The sequence below is a fragment of the Trichosurus vulpecula genome, chromosome 9 (assembly GCF_011100635.1).
Source record: "Trichosurus vulpecula isolate mTriVul1 chromosome 9, mTriVul1.pri, whole genome shotgun sequence".
In the NCBI taxonomy this organism is placed as follows: Eukaryota; Metazoa; Chordata; class Mammalia; order Diprotodontia; family Phalangeridae; genus Trichosurus; species Trichosurus vulpecula.
The window spans coordinates 117,263,944-117,280,200 of NC_050581.1; the positions used below are offsets into that span (position 1 = coordinate 117,263,944).

The 16,257-nt window shown below is 46.9% G+C and overlaps 1 protein-coding gene across 1 annotated transcript in view; it reads right to left on the bottom strand.

Annotated features, from left to right (window-relative positions):
- Positions 1-3,129: 3,129 nt before the first annotated feature.
- NCKIPSD (NCK interacting protein with SH3 domain) overlaps positions 3,130-16,257 on the bottom strand; it is a 29,475-nt gene continuing 16,347 nt past the window's right edge. The window contains exons 5-13 of the mRNA XM_036739471.1: positions 15,497-16,062; positions 14,491-14,661; positions 12,610-12,696; positions 12,298-12,436; positions 11,955-12,035; positions 5,428-5,556; positions 5,118-5,210; positions 4,664-4,836; positions 3,130-4,212 (exon numbers count right to left, since the gene is read on the bottom strand). Coding sequence (XP_036595366.1) covers positions 4,006-4,212; positions 4,664-4,836; positions 5,118-5,210; positions 5,428-5,556; positions 11,955-12,035; positions 12,298-12,436; positions 12,610-12,696; positions 14,491-14,661; positions 15,497-16,062 — 1,646 coding nt within the window. The 3' untranslated portion in view covers positions 3,130-4,005. The remainder of the gene's footprint in view (positions 4,213-4,663; positions 4,837-5,117; positions 5,211-5,427; positions 5,557-11,954; positions 12,036-12,297; positions 12,437-12,609; positions 12,697-14,490; positions 14,662-15,496; positions 16,063-16,257) is intronic.

Genomic DNA, 16,257 nt, shown 5'->3' on the forward strand with positions numbered 1-16,257 from the left:
AAACTTGAGCTCACTCTCCCTAGGGTCTAAGGTGGTATATGAAAGAATGTGCACCCAGTTCAAAAGGATGTTTTATACTTCTATTCTTGCTATATCCTTTCAGTAAATATCTCTCTATAAAAGTTAATTGATGTTAGTTGGTTAAATTGATAGTGAAGCACTAATCACTGGGTAAGACTAACTCCAATTGGTAATTAATATTGAGGAGAATACACACCACGGAGGCTCATGCCTCCTTCACAACCCCTTATAGTTACCGTTAGATTTCTGAAGTGGAAATGTAGCTAGCCACCCTCTAGGGAACTCAACTTGCTGGTGCCAGTGGGAGTTAAGATAAGGAACCCCAGAATCTAGACGTAGGCTACTATTATAATAAGCCTCTCTCTGTCCGAAGTTCAGGTTCAGGTCAGTTCTTTACTATTACTGCAAAGGTGCCTACTAAAGAAAAGTCCCTCCTATTGTTTTGAGGTCCACATCCTGCTTGGGCATCCTGGTGGTGCTGCTTTCTGATTGGCTGAGTATTGTGGTCCTGTCTAAGGCTAGATGGTGGTGCCTGTGGTTGAGTGCATGGACACACCTATATGTGCTATTAAATATTTAAGCCTTCCTCCCTACCTCCACAATGGAGTTATTATCATGAAGTTGTGGAAGGCTTGAATGCTAAGCCATAGAATAATACATATTTTATTGCTAAAAAGGGACTTCTAGAAGTTGTCTAGTACAAATAGACCCAAGACAAAGTATCTGCACATCCTTGGCTCCCTATTGCTTTTAGAATAAAAACCAGACTCCTTAGCCTAGCTCCAACTTGATTTTCCAGCCCTATTTCACATCATTCCCTTTCACAGACCATAGACAGCAACCTAACTAGACTGCTGGTCATTGCTGAGCTCCTCCTGCCCTCCTTCCTTCACAAGGATCTCCTCAAACCCAGTGTCACACTCTCAAAGACTACTCCTTTTAATTCAATCTACTGCAGTAGAAATAGGCGATGTGTTGTTATTCAGTTGTGTCTGATGATAGCGTTCTCCAATCTCGTCCTAGCTTCTCCTGCCTTTGTGCAGATCAGCCTCCATACCCGAAAAGCACTCCATCCGGTGATTATTGGAATCTTTCTTCCTTTAGGAAGTCTTCCCTATCCTCTCCAGCTGGATGTTCTCTCCCCTTACTTGGATTCCCTTAGGGCCTTTTTTCAGTATCATACCGTTCTGTCTGTATGTCATATTCCCCTCCTCCTCATCCCCTAGGTTGGGCTCTGTAAAAGGTAAGATCTTTATGGGCACTGAGCACAAGGCTCCACCCATACACAGCGCTTAGTAAACGTTGCTTTAATAGGCTGTGTTCCTTTCCATCACATGGTGCTTGCCTTATCAGGGCCATGATAAAAGAGAGCTTTACTGGCATTACAGATATGTGCACTTATCTCCTTCCCTTCTTTGGAAAAGGACTATGGAGAGCATGCTACATATGCTACCAGTCTCCATTGACATATTGGTTAGTTCTGCTGAATTGCTTTTTACACCTCTAATTTTTCTTCTTTTTTACAAGTAATGGCTTTCTGGATAGGGATATATATTTCAGAAATGAAGTTGTTGGTGTTATAAAATAAAAGATATTAATAAGAAACTTAAAGTGGGAAAAGAAATGTATACTGGTAAAAGCTATGAAAAATATCCTTCATTGTGTTGTGTTGTGTTGTATCCTAGGTGGCTGCCTTCCCCAAAGTACCAATTCCAACCCCCTCATTTTACAGATGAGGAAACTAAGGCACAGCAGTCACTTGGCCAAGGTCACATAGATAATGGCAAGCCCAGGATAGATGACAGGAGTACACGCCTGGTCATATGGGCTTTTGTTGGTGGCTTAGGAATCTGAGCCCTCTACAGAATCCTGTTCTGAGACAGGAAGCTTAGGCCAAGAGGCCTAAGCAGCATGCTCTTGACTTAACTCATCCTTGGCCCTGGCCTGTAGGGCGCACAAGAGGGTGAGCTGGCTCCACACATGCCTTTAGGGAAGGCAGAGGGGCTGCTACAAAATGAACCTTCTACTCCAAACATTACTTCCCACCATCATACCACCCACAGAGAAATTCAGTCTGGTTGAAAGAGACAAGTTTGGAGTCAGATGACCTGGATTTGAATTTTGGATCTGTTTACTTACTACCTAGGTAATTGACAAGTCACATCCTCTATTATTAAAAAAAAAAAGTTTAGCCTATATCTCTAGGGTCCCATCCAGTTCTAAAATTCTGATTTTAGCCCCCACCTTTATTGGTGCACTGGGGGTGAGGACAGACAAGCTATAAGCAAATGAACTTAGTCTCCCAGTAAATCATCTCCCTATCCTGACCTCCAATGGTTAAGACTGCCCCGATTTGAGGGGCAGATTGGAGGTGGGCAGTTTATGGAAAGAGAAACCTTCTTCTCATAAATGCAAGATATTCTGCCCCACCCCACATATTATTACCTCACAGGGTTAGGACATCAGTACTAATGGCCAGAAAGGGGAGGAGGTGGGTAGAAAGCAGATATGAAAGGAGGAAGATGGGATTTCAGGATGAACCTGCTTCCCACCCCCATCCCAAACAGGGAAAGAGAGAAAGGATAGACCCTAGGATCATAGAAAACAATCTCTCCAGAGCTCTGTCTGAGCTCTCTCCCTCAGGCTGAATGAGGAAGTCAAAGGCCGACCCAAAATAGGTGGCAGGAAGGGTGAAGGGGAGACACAACCTCCTCTCCCCAAATAGGCTCCCTAAGGTTTAGGTCATTGTCACAGACACAAGTAACAATTATTAGGGCCTCTGAACATTTCCCTTGATCCATTATGACTGCATCAGCCCCCTGACTTTCAAAGAGAGTATAAAGAGCAAATGATTTAGTTAGACCTGGATTTAACTTTTAGCTTTGCTCCTTGCTGCGTGACCTTGGGAAAGTCCCTTCTCTTCTGTAAGCCTTCATTTCCCCAACTATAAAATGAGCCTTTTGGAATAAATCATTTCTAATATATGGGTTTCTTTCCATTGTAAATTCTCTGATTTTATGCTTCCCAGTCCTGGTGGGAGTCCTTTTCCTCCCTTCCCCTTCCTTCTCACTTCCCAGATGCAGACCAGGCAGAAAGGTCCCACAGCCTGGGGATGCTCGTGAGTGATTTATTCATCTATTTTCCAGTCTGGCTGTGCTATAAGCAGTTAAGAAAATACACGTCCCTTTGAACTTTCGTACATTTTTTACAGAGAAAACAAAACCTGATGTTGGTCAGACCATCTTAGAGTGGAGCAGGGCTACAATGGACCCCTGAGTGCCAGGGGGCAAAGGCTCCCAGCCCACAAGAGGGTCTGTTGGCTCCCTTCCTTTGCCTCCTTCCCAACTTGGGGTCAGACCCCAATCCCAAGGGGCACTGGGAGAGGGTGGGAGGACAGGTGGGCCCTGAAGGCTGGGGGGCAAAGCTAAGGCAAGAAGGCAAGTGAGAAGAATAGGCAGGGAATAATGGAGGCAGCCTCAATAAGGTCAGGCCAGGGCTTGGCAAGTATGCTCTCTGTCAGGCCACAAGAGCAGTGTGGGCAGGGCTAGGTAATAAGCAGCAGTGGGAGGAAAGACAGGGAAGACAGAGGCCTTGGGGGAGTGTCAGTCCCTCACCCCCCAAGGAACACCCAGAACCTTCCCCAACCCCACAGTATTTCCAATGTTTTGTTGCTTGTTCTTGGCCTCCCCTTCCTCCGCTGTACCAAAGAATACCCAGAGAGCCTTAGCCCTTCCCAGTGTTTCCAGTGTTTCTTGCTTTTGGGGGGGGGGAACGGGGGTGATTGAGACCGGCTCAGCTTCATGCCCCCCATCCTGCAACTCTGTGCAAAACGTTCTGGGCCCCCAAGGCCTAGGGTGAGGGCATCAAGCCCCCTCACCCAGAAGTCTCCAGGTCATAGAGTGGACATTGAAGGGTAAGAGTCTGGGGCTTGGGGTTAGGGAAGATGGCCGAGAGCAGAGGCAGAGGCAGGTGAGGGGCTGAGGGTTAGCTGGTAGATGGGCAGAGGAGAGCAGGGAATTCCTCGCACATGTGGCGGACAATGGTCTGGTCAGTATGGCTCTGCAGTCCACCCTCCTCTTCAGACAGGATGCGCCTCAGGGTGGCCCGCAGGTCTGGCAGCCGGTGGCCGTGCTGCAGGTAGGAGGTGGAGCGGATGAGGCCGTGCATCAGAGTCAGATACTGCATGCGCAGCTGGGGAGGGAAGCCAGGCCAGAGAGTGGTATCATTCATCTGAGTCTGAGTGCTAGTTTGTGTGGCAGGAGGAGGTGATAGGTGTAGGATAGCTGGGAGTAGGAGAAAACCCCCCACCATTACCACCACAAATAAGGACCCTGAAACCACAGATAATTCCAAATGCAGAAGCCCCAAACCAGTGATAGCCTTCAGTGTATGGGTGAGTTCCATAGCTCTTATGCCTGGCTTTGAAACAAAAATTATGATGGATTTGGGGGCAACAGATTTATCCTCCTAAAGTACTGGGTGCAGGCTGGTCTTAAAGTATACCTGATTCTCAATACACTGCCCAAAGGCCCTCCTCCCTACCCCCTACCCGTGTGTGTATGTGTATGTGTATGTGTGTGTGTGTGTGTGTGTGTGTGTGTAAAATCCCTCACAAGGAGGAGCTGGGTAAACACTGGCCCACCTTGTCTCCAGGTGATAGGTCTGAGATATGCCGCACAGTGATGTCAATCAAGGCCATCATGTCAGTGTGATAAAAGATGGAAGCAGTCTCCCGGGATGCAAACACGTCCTGCAGGAACTTGAGGACTGAGTGAGAGGGCTGTGGCTGGTGCTTAAAGATGCGTACTGGGTCATCTGGAGATGGGGGTGGGAGTGAGGCAGAACAAAGTCTTGAGTATTGTCTTCCTCATTTTCCAGGCCTTTGTCACCATCTAAAGGCCTTCCTCCTCCCCACCCCTCAGGATTACCTGGGGCCTTTCTCCCCTTCCAGACACTTTACCCCCCTTTCTTCCCCTAGCATTCTATAAGCCCTGGAGAAAAGGGGGACAAGGGCAGAGAAAAGGAATTTCCCTCCAGAATATCCCCAGCTCCTCCTCCCAACATACTTCCAGGCCCTCCCCTCCTCTCCACCTCACCCCCTCTGTTCAGCAGCAACAGCAGCTTCTCTGTGAAGATCTTGACATTTGAACGTTTGCTGACAGTGGTCATGATGACGTTGTTTTCTGGGTCTGAAGAAAAACAGACTCAGAGAGACTGTCCATGAGGGATCTGGGATGATAGGAGGTCATGTCTCCCTCCTCCCCATCCAGGACTATCTCCCCAACTTAATCAGGCCTTCACTGAGTGTATAGGGCTTCGTATCAGAGGCTCCCTGAGGAGAGGGAAGGCTCTGTTTCGCTCCTGAGAGTTTTCTAAGCCCCTTGGGGTGATGGAGATTCCTCTCACCTGGAATGTGCAGATTGAAGGCCAGAAGCAGATTGACAAAGAGGTCAGGCAGCTGATCAGTAGTGTCTGAGGGCAGACCATCCTCAACAACATCCAACAGGAACTGGACAAAATGGGCACTGAGGTGCTCTGCATAGAGGGGGAGGCAGAAAGTCATCCGTGGTCGTCTCCCTGAGCACTACACATGGCATCTACTTAATCCACTTTGGCTGAGCAAACCAACTAAGGGCTTCTGGAATGCCCTGGGTCTCCAATGTCTGACAGTTATGGCCTCCCCAGCTCCACTGCCCCAAACATAGACTGTTCCTAATTAAAATGCCTCCCTGTCAATTTGTAGAAAGACAGGCTTTCAGGGCTTAAAGGGAGCTCAGAGGCCACATCTGGTCCAACCTGTACCTGAGCAGCAATCCCTTTTGTAATAACCCCAACAAATGGTGATCCAGCTTCTGCTTGATAATCTCTAGTGATGGAGAGTTCAATCTTCGCTAAGGCAGCTTATTGCATTTTTGGTCAGCTCTCACCATTAGGAAGTCTTCACATCAAGTCAAAATCTGCCTCCCTGTAACCTCAGCCCACAATTCCAATTTCTTCTGAGCCCAAGCAGAACAAATCTCATCTCTCCTCTGAGGCTTTCAAGTCACTGAACATGTTATGGCCCTAAGTTTATCAATCACTATTAATATTTAGCTAGCATTAATAGGTAGAAAGCAGAAGGGTGTCATAGAAAGGGTGCTCAGAGAGTCAGAGGACCTGGATTTGAATTCTAGCTCTAACAACCAATAGCTGTTTAGCATCGGTCAAGTCTCTCAACCACCATGAATCTCAACCTTCCCACCTGCAAAATGGCGACAACATACACATCTGTGTAGCCTTCCTGCCCTGTACGTATGTGTGTCCTGTGTGTATCTGTCCATCCGTGTGTGTCTGCATCTCTACCTGTCTCAGACTAAGAAGAGCCCAAAGGTGGAGTCCAGATCTAGTTTACCCAGTCCACAGCTACCTGAAATGAGGAGGATATATGGATGGCTTTGTACAGAAGTGTGTGTGTCATCCTGACCTCAAAAATCACCCCCAGCCTTGGGCCTCTGGAGTCTTGGGAGAGACGTGGGACTACCAAAACAGGATCTGAGTCACACCTGGAGTTCTTCAAGAAACACACACAGCATGAAAGAGACAGACTCAGAGGAAGAAAGGAGACATCAAGAGTTGAGCCAGAAAGAATCTGCAGCATAGAAACGACAGGCAAAAGAAGAAAGAAAAAGTGGGCTAAACTGCAACAGAGAAGCGAGAGATCCAGGAGGGTCACTGGTACTTCCAGGTGTCGAAGGCTGAAGCTATTGGTTGTACCTGGACCTCTTCAAGGGCCGAGGGAAATTCCAAGAAAAGGTCAGTTCTTTCTCCAACTTCTCCTTCTAGTACTTGTTTTTTAATAAATATTGTAACATATTCTCAAAAGCAAAGAATATTTTTCCACTTTCTTTGTATCCCCACTGTGCTTAGCACAGTACAGGGCACATAGTAGGTACTTAATAAATGTTTATTGATTAACTGACTTTACCTTCAATGTTTTTGGTTACCTGGATTTTTGCCACAACCATAAAAAGGCCAGGGGTCAGCTAGAAATAAACATAAATTCAAATCAGGGCAGAGACAAATCTATGCCAAAATATTAGGGATTTTCCTAACTGGGGGGCTCTTGAAATTGTGTTTTTAGCTCCACAAAGCAGCAGAGGAGGGGATCAGATGCAACTGAGGGGTCTTTAGATTGCTCCCAGGCTAAACAAATGAGCAAATTATTTTAACAGGGTGTGGCTGATTAAATTGCCAGAGACAAAAATGGTGTGAGGAAAGGAAGGTAAGAAGTGTCTTCCAGCCAAATGCACCCTGAACAGTGACACCCCAAACCACCAATGTAACATACGTGAAAATAAATACAAGGAGTTTGGAAGGAGGAGGGAGGCACTTCTTGTAGAAGGTGGTGCTTGATCTGAGTTTTAAAGGAAATGGGTCTTAAGAAGCTGGAGTAAGGAGAGAGTGCATTCTAGAAATAGGGGACAGACAGTGCAAAGAGACGGAGCATGAATCATGGGTAAGGAATACTAAGGAGGACAATTTGGCTGAATGGCTGTGTGTAAAGTGTAGTAACATATAATACAGCTAGAGGGCAAAGTTATGAAAGGTTTTAGATGTTGAACGATGGAGTTATATTTGATCCTAAAGGCAACAGTGAGTCACTGGCATTTATTGAGTAGTAGAAAGACATAGTCAGACTTGGCCATGACCAGAAGTGATCCCTCCCCGTAAGGTCCAAAGACACTAGATTACGGAAGGATTCATAAGGATAATGGCACAATATTTCACTATCCTCTGACATACTTAACACGTAACTTCTGACAACAGAACACTGGGAGTGGTCAAGACTAAGTAACGTCCCTGAACCACCTTGAGAATGATACTGTGCCAAATGAAACAGAACAAAAGACTAACAAACGTTATTAGCTAAGCTGACCAACAAAAAATTTAACAAAAACAAAAATGAAAAGTAGGAATTCACAAATGAACAGGAAATTTTTAAAAATTGCCCAGAACTATTATGCCAAATTATAAGACAACAAAACCGAAAATCTAACTAAAATGAGCAATCTACCAAAAATGCAACTAAAGCTTGCAAAACAGGAAACAAAACAAATAACCAAACCTCCGGAAGAAAAATTTAACAAAGTCATAAATTAACTCTCACTGTGGGGCAGGGGGAAGGGATGTGAAACTTCAGGCCCCAATGAATTTAAAAGTGAATTCTAGCAAATATTTAAAGAACAGATAATCCCTCATGTTATATAAACTTTTTAAAAATACAGAAAGAAAAAAGGCCAGTGGATGATCCAGTGGATAAAGTGCTGGTCTTGGAGTCAGGAAGACCTGAGTTCAAATTCCATCTTAAGTACTTGCTAGCTGTGAGAATCCTGGGTGAGTCACTTAACTTCTATTTGCCTCAGTTTCTTCGACACTAAAATGGGGATAATAGCACCTACCTTACTGGGTTGTTCTGAGGACCAAACGAGATAATACACTTAAAGCATTTCACAGATTTAAGGCACTACACGGATGCTTGCTATCATTAGTTCTTACTCCCAAGCCATTGGACTTTGCTGGAAATCACATGAAATCACATGAATAGCTTCACTCCAAATTCCAGTGCATGAAAAATCATCTATTCATCTCCGATTGACTACTTCTATCACCTTCCCACAAACGATTATTCTAAACCTTTCTTGCCTTCTTCCCCACTTTACCATCAGGTGACCTCATGTATATTACTGAGATTGAGGACACCCACTGAGAATTTTCTCATCCTCCATACTTCAAAATTTGGCTTCCCCCATCTTCTCTTTATCTCGGAGCATGAGTTGGTCCTTCTTTATCTAAGCTAACTCCTTCCACTGTGCCCTTGAGCCTGTCCCTTCCATCTTATCCAGAAGTCTGCCCCGACTGATAATTCCCCCTCTCTAATCTTCAAATCTCTCACAATATCTCTCTCCCTGCCTTTAACTGGATAATCTCCTTCTTCACCACCCTCCCACTCACTCCTCAATACAGCTTGCAGTCTGGCTTCTGACCTCACTATGATAACAAGACCACTCTCGTAAAGGTCCCCAGTGACCTCTTTATTTGTTTTTTCAACGCTTTTTGAGTTTTGATATGCTCCATGCCCATATCGAACCCTTTCTTGTCACAAAGAAAAATAATGAAACAAAACTAACTGACAATTTGACCCAGACAGCACAGGCAATCTTATACCCCTGACGTCTCTGTTTCATGACCTGCTCTCTAGGACCACGAATGGACTGGTTGATGAGGTCTTCACTGATAAATCTGATGGCTTTTTTTCCTATTCCTCCCACTTGACCTTTCTGCAGCATTCACTTACTCAATTTTTGTTATTATTACTTATTCAGTCCTTCTTACTCTGCACTTCCAACCTCCATGCCTCCCCACGATGTTGCTCTTTTTTTTTTCTGATTCTTATCTTGTTTAAATGGATCTTTCTCAATATCTTTTGCTTAGTTTACTGTTCTCCACTCCTGAATCCCTAAGTATAACTGTCCCTAAGGCCTTTTCTATTCTTTCTATACTCTCTCGGTGATCTTCTCCACTCTCAAATGTCTGATTATCACCTCTACAGAGATGACCTCCAAATCCATGGATCCAGCCCCAATACCCACTCTCCAGAACTCTAGTCCCAAATCTACAGTTGCCTACCAGATATGCCACACCAGCATCTAAAACGTAGTGTATTCCAAACTTGACTCAAATCTTCCCCACCTCTCCCCAAACCCAAACCTCCTTCAAACTTCTCTATTTCTGTAGAGGGCACTGCCATCCTTCCAGGCACATAGTTTCATGAGTTGATGTGGCCTTGCTGTTGCTTGATGTGGGCCCATTTTCCTAGGCTCACCCTCTCTGGGGATAAACAGTCCCTCAACCTGGGTACAAGGCCTTTGCTTCTACGTGCCATAAAAGCTCATACAGTTCGTGATCCATAAGGAAAAACCTTCTATGCCCCTATATGACATTAGATTGTGGTAAAGTTCTTCCTGTCACTTCCTGATACGACTTGGAGGAAGGTGCATTTGTCACCTGAGGCTTGGTTTATGAAAAAAAAAATTTTGAGATTAGTTTCCATAATATATTACTGATTTCCTTAGAGACAAAATAGAATAGCCTATACATTATGGGACTAGACTGTTTTAATCAAGATTGGCAACTCACCGAATGCACAGGGTTGTGAAGAAAGCTCTTCGTAAAGCAAGTCTGTATCCCGGAAAGGCACCAGTTGAAGATTCCCAATGATTATAAAGAAACAGTCTTACCCAGGTCTACATAAGACCAGCTGATTACAGCTCGAATTTACACAGCACTTTGGGGTTCATAAAGCAGTTTACAGGTCACAACTCTAGCAGGCAAGTGTTATCAGTAATCCTCCTTTTATAGATGAGGAAACTGAGGCAGACAGTGGTTCAATGCCCAGGGTCAAACAGCTGGGAAGTGTTTCAGGCCAGATTGGACTCCAGGCCCAGAACTCTACCCACTGAGCCACCTTCTTCCACTAACGCAGACTGGAAACTGTTCTATAACTTGTAGTATTAAAAGAGTTACCAGGGCCCCGAGAGGCCTTGTTCACTGCCCAAGGTCACCACGCTGGCAAGGTCAGAGATGAGTCCCAAACTAAGACTTCCCCAACTCCAAGGCTGGACCCATCTCTCACCGCTGCTTCTCACGCATCATACACGTAGATAGGTGGTACAGTGTGCAAAGCTATGGACTTGGAGTCGGGAAGCCCCGAATTCAGATCCTACCTCAGATGCTCACTAGCCGCGCAGCCCCATGCAAGTTGCTTAACCTTCCTCAGCCTCAGTTTCCTCATCTGTAAAATGAGGCTATAACAGCACCTGCACCTTGCAGGGCTGTTGTGAGGATCAGATAGGATCAAATGCAAAGCTTGTGTGTAATAATGTTACATAATAATATAAAAACTCATATATATACAGTAATATTTATACAGCACTTAGTAAGGGCCAGACACCGTGCTGTGTGTTTCACAACGATGACCTCACTGGATCCTCACAACCACCCTGTGATCACCACTTTACAGATGAGGAATCTGAGGCTTAGGATAAGTAACCTGCCCAGGGTCGCACAGCCAGGAAGTATCTGAGGCTGGATTTGAGCCCAGTGCTCTATCCGATGCACCACCCAGCTGCCCCTATCACTAGTGCTGTCGTCATCACCATCGTGCTCCCTGGCATTCCTGCAGCACTTGATGCTTTGAAAAATGACTCAGATACACCGCTGAATTTTATCGTCAGCACAGAAAGGCATATGGCATGATTCTGATCCACACAAGCTGAAGAACCCTGGGCAAATCGCTCAGCCCCTATCCTGGGGGAGGTGGGAGTGTGGAGGGGCAGGGCTGGGCAGGGCCACACGCAGGTGTGCAAGGGAGGGGGCCTGTGGGAGAAACACAGGGCAGAGAACCTCAGGATGCAGTGCTCCACGGCTCCTAGGGATCTTCCTGCCAGAGGGCTGTGAACTTGCTTTTTACAAATATTTTGATAACTGCACTTCAGTATAATTGGCTTCCTTCATGATCCTGTGTATTTTATTTTATGCATTTAAAAACATGATTCTGAGGAGTCCCTACGCTTCAATAAACATTGCCCAAGGTGCCCACAACACAGAGCCAGGTTAAGAACCTCTGATCTAGTCTAACCTTGTTATTTTATAGATGAGAAAACCCAGGCCTAGAAAAGTGAGGTGCCTTGTCTGGAGTCACAGCCAGGATTCGCCCTCAGCCTCCAAATCCAGTACACTTTCCAAGGCACCATGCAGGCCAGGGAGCCACCAGGCTGGAGCAGAATCAGGAAGAAAAACCTTGCAGGGAGCGAGCCAGGGCCACTCCTCACCCCCAGGCACCATCAGGGCCACAGCCCTCAACTGTCCCCTTCACACACATTCCCCAGCCTTACCATAGTGGTGATAGGGGAGTGGCTCCCCCATGGAGAACACCATGGTCAGGACCAAGGCCGAGTAACACATCTTCTGGTGGTCTGGGGGAGGAAGAAAGTGAAATGTTCTAGCTCAATCTGAGCCCAGGCTGACCTTGGAGAAGGAAGGGGGTGTGGTGGGAAGTCTTGGACTATATCCTCAGGGAAGGTTTTTGGGCTGGGAGAATCAGGTCTGAGGTCTGGTAGAGGTAGAGGGAGCTCTGGGGGCTAAGGGTGGAGGGAGAAGAGGAAAAGTACTGTTAATTAAGAGTGGCAGAAGGAGCCCTGAGGGCTGACAAAGGGTCACAGGGCCCTTTCCCCTTACCTTGTGTGTCTGTCTGCATATCCCGAGCCAGCTCCATTGGCAAGATGGACGTGACCAGTGTAGAGATTACAGCCGCATCGAGGCTACACATGGCCCCAAAACACTTCAGGAGTAACAGGCGGAGGGGAACCCGGTGCTCCTGAGGATGGAAGAAATGGTCAGTCCTGATCAGTATCCACTCACCCCATCCCCTACACTGCCCACGATACCCTGCTCTGAATCCCGGGATTGGGGAAGAGCAGAAATAGGACTCTGGAAGCTCTTCCTTTCCTCTGTGCCCAGACCTGGGAAGCTCAACACCACAGCCCATACCATCTGATAATAGGCCACCAGAGAGAGGACTGGCTCAAACTCATTCTTCTGGCACATCTTCCGACAAACTTCTGGGTCTGCATCTGTCTGGAAGAGACAATGGAGGGGGCAGAGGTGGCAATTGATGGAGTGAGGCCTTGCCCTCTGGTCACAGGCAGAAGGGCCAGTCCTGCACCTCTAGAGATACATGCACTAATAAGTCTGTGCTCAGACCCACAGAGGCCCCACCTCTAGTTGGAAGGGATCTCTCCTTCTTACCATCTTTTCAGTGCATTTTGTTTAGATCTCTTCTTTGCCCTATCTCAGTCTACCTTATTATCCTGGGCTCTGGCAAGAACTCCCATACTCCCATTCCAGATCTCTGGGCTAGGTCCCTCACCCCCCCACCCCAGGACACTGTAAGTGACTTGAGGGCAGAATCTGCATCATTTTTGTCTCCACATACCCATCATTGGGAACAAGGCCCCAAACATAGTAAGAGATGTAGAGTTAGAATTCATATTAATTTGAAAAGTATATATTAAGTGTTTACAAAGTACTCTCTACACTGGGGATACCAAATAAAAATCATCCAGTCCTTGGTGCCTGTGGCACTTATGTTCTTTGATGGGATACAAAATGTACCCAAGTAAGTATGACAGAGGGGCAGAGAAGCGATAGAACTACTCTAGGAAAATTTGTGGAAGGAGATCACTTCAGCTGAGGGGGATGAGAAGTTTTGTGTCTTTGGAGGAAGAGAAAGATTACAAAAGGTGGAGATGTAGACAGAGTGTAGTCCAGGCACGGAGGATGCCTTTAACAAACACATGGAGGCAAAAGCCAGCATGTAAAGAGTTCAGCAAATAGCTAGTTAGCAGTCCAGCTTGGCTGAAATGCAGCATCCCCCCACCTTGGATATTCTAAATTCTAAAGTACCTTCCAGCTCTAAAATCATACAAAAGACATAAGGAAATGACTAAATATTGCTGAATTCAGGCCCTTATCACCTCTCCCACAGACTCCCATAATAGCCACTTCTCTCCTTTCTGACCATATAACTGCCAAAATCATCTTCCTGGAACACAAGTCTGAGTAGGGTGCTCGCATACCCAAGACACTTTACTGGCTACATACAGATCATCTCTAAGCTAGAATATCACCTCCTCTGTCTGTCATTTAAAACCATTCTCAGTCTGGCTGCAACCTAGCTTTCCTGACTAATTTCCCATTACTCCCCCTCACACACTTTACATTCCAGCCAAACGTGGCTATTTGCTGGTCCCCACAGACAACATCCCATCTCTTATTCTCGCGCCTCTCCCCATAACCGGAATGCTCTCCTTCTTCATCTCTGCCCCCTAGAAGCCCTAGCTCCCAGCTCAGGTGCCACCTCCTACATGAGGCTTTCCCTAACTCCCCTCCTCCATTTTAGTGCTCTCTCACCCCACTAATTATTTTAGATTTAATTTATGTATATTCATCTGTGCATCTATTGTATCTCCCTAATCAACACACATAAGGTTCTTGAGGGAAGGGACCATCATTTTGTTTTTGTAACCCCAATGCCTAGCATATGCTTGGCACATATTAGACACAATAAATGCTTGTTGATTTGAATTGTTTTTTTGAATCGACCATCTCCACCTCACCCTCACCTCCACCCCCTAACCATGATGCTGCCAGGGCAAGATTTCACTCCTAAGAAAACTGCGTATCAAAGAAGGAATATAACACTTTCATGTTCATGCAGAATCCTGGGAAGGAAGCATGAAAATATTTGACTTTAAAGACCTGAGGTTTAGTGGCTCTATCCACAAAAATACCTTTCTAGGACTGTGTGTAGGCCCTCGACTTAGTCCCTAGATTCCCCCCCGCCCCAATCTCAGGTCCCAGGCTGCTCACCAAGATTCGAAGCAGCTCCTCCAGGTAGCAGCAGATGACATTCTCATCCTCGTAGAGGGCCCAGCTGCGCTGTTGGGCATCATCCTTCCGCCGTGCTAAATCTGTGAAAATCACCTCTAGGCGATGCTGGTCATGACACACTTGGCCCGAGGGCAGGGCTGAGCTCAAATCCTGTCCCCCAGGACCCAGACATAGGAACATTAGTACATGAAGTCTCAGCTGGCTCCTCCCCGCCAGGTCCAGCCACTGCCTCAGTCTTGAAAGCCTTGGTGCACAGGCCTTCTCCTCCAGACAGCCTTCTAGGATTGACTGCGATCACTCTCCCACCCCACCACTCTTTTTCAACTTTTGCTACTATTGTATGTAAACTGGATTCTACTGGCTTCATGTCTGTCTCTTCCTTCAGAGTAGGGACCCCCAATCATGTCTTCCCATTCATATGGTCCATAGCCTCAAACTCCAGGCTTGACCTTAAAATTGACCTTTGAGTCCAGAGCTCTCCCTGGGACAGGAAGAGCAGCTCTTATACCCCAGGAAAAGAAGGAATAAAAACCACATAAATCCTTCACCATGACCACCTCCTGATCAACTGGCTTATTTCTCTCACTGATCAACCCTCAAAAAATGCTAATTCCACTATCTAACTGAACTGAGTATGGTAATGCCAAGAATTAGTCTGTGCATCGTTGGAGAGATGGAGAGAGAAAGGTCCCTCCACCCTCTGTTCTTGGCCCTGACGCCAACCTCTCCTTGGCACTGGGGCTCTGATTTGCTACTCTTTTATCTTGCCCAAACTGGGAGCTCCTTGAGGGCAAGACCTAGACCTGCTCTTGCTCTTCTGTCTCCCCCAAACTTAGTGCTCCCTGAGGGCCAAATCCAAGTCTGTTCATTCTTCTCTGCCTCTTCCACTGGATGGGGCACAAAATTGGGAGACCAGCAAATCTCAGTTGATGGGATACCCATTCTGTTACCCACCTCCGCTTTTTTACAACCCTCCACCCTGTACCTTGCTCTCCACCAGGGAGATGAGGATCTGCTCCATGACCCCTGCAACAGCTGGGACTGAGCTCTGGATGTGCCCAACAACAACACCAATGGCCACACGGCACAAGTCATGGCTCAGGCTGGTATTTCTTCGGACCAGCTCCATCAGTTCTGCACCAATTGTTGAAGGCACAGCCACTGGGGCCACAGGATCTTCTTCCTTCTTTTCTGGCTCCTCTAGGGTCAGGGTGCTAAGGGCCTCCAGATCAGGAGCTGGAGTCAGGGCTGGAGCTGGGGCTGCAGCCACCTCCTGCTCATCCTTCTCAGGAGGGCTCTCTGTGGTCCCAGGGGGCTCTGCAGTGGTGCTCTGGTTCTGTAAAGTGGGGGGTTTGGGCACAGCGCCCCGAGCGCTGCTTCGGCTAGGAATAGGAGGAGGCGTGTGGCTGGGGCTTGAGGCAGCTGTGGGGGGTCCTGGCTCCACAGTGCTGGGTCCAGTGTACAGCGTGTCCAGGGAAGTGGTACTGACTGAGGAGTTGCTGGACAGGGAGCTGCCCCGAGCTGGAGCATCTGGACGAGCATCTGGACTCCCTACAGAAAGGGGACAGAAACCCTGACACTCCACATGGGGGCTCTGACACATTACCCTCCCAAGCCTTTCAGCCCTTTCCTCCCCTAGCTGTCTGCTCTTCCACCTGGCTTCTGCATTCCTGAGCTCAATAGCATTTTCTGGAAAGCAATTTGCAAACTTCAAAGTACCACAGAAAGTTAATTCTTCTTATTATC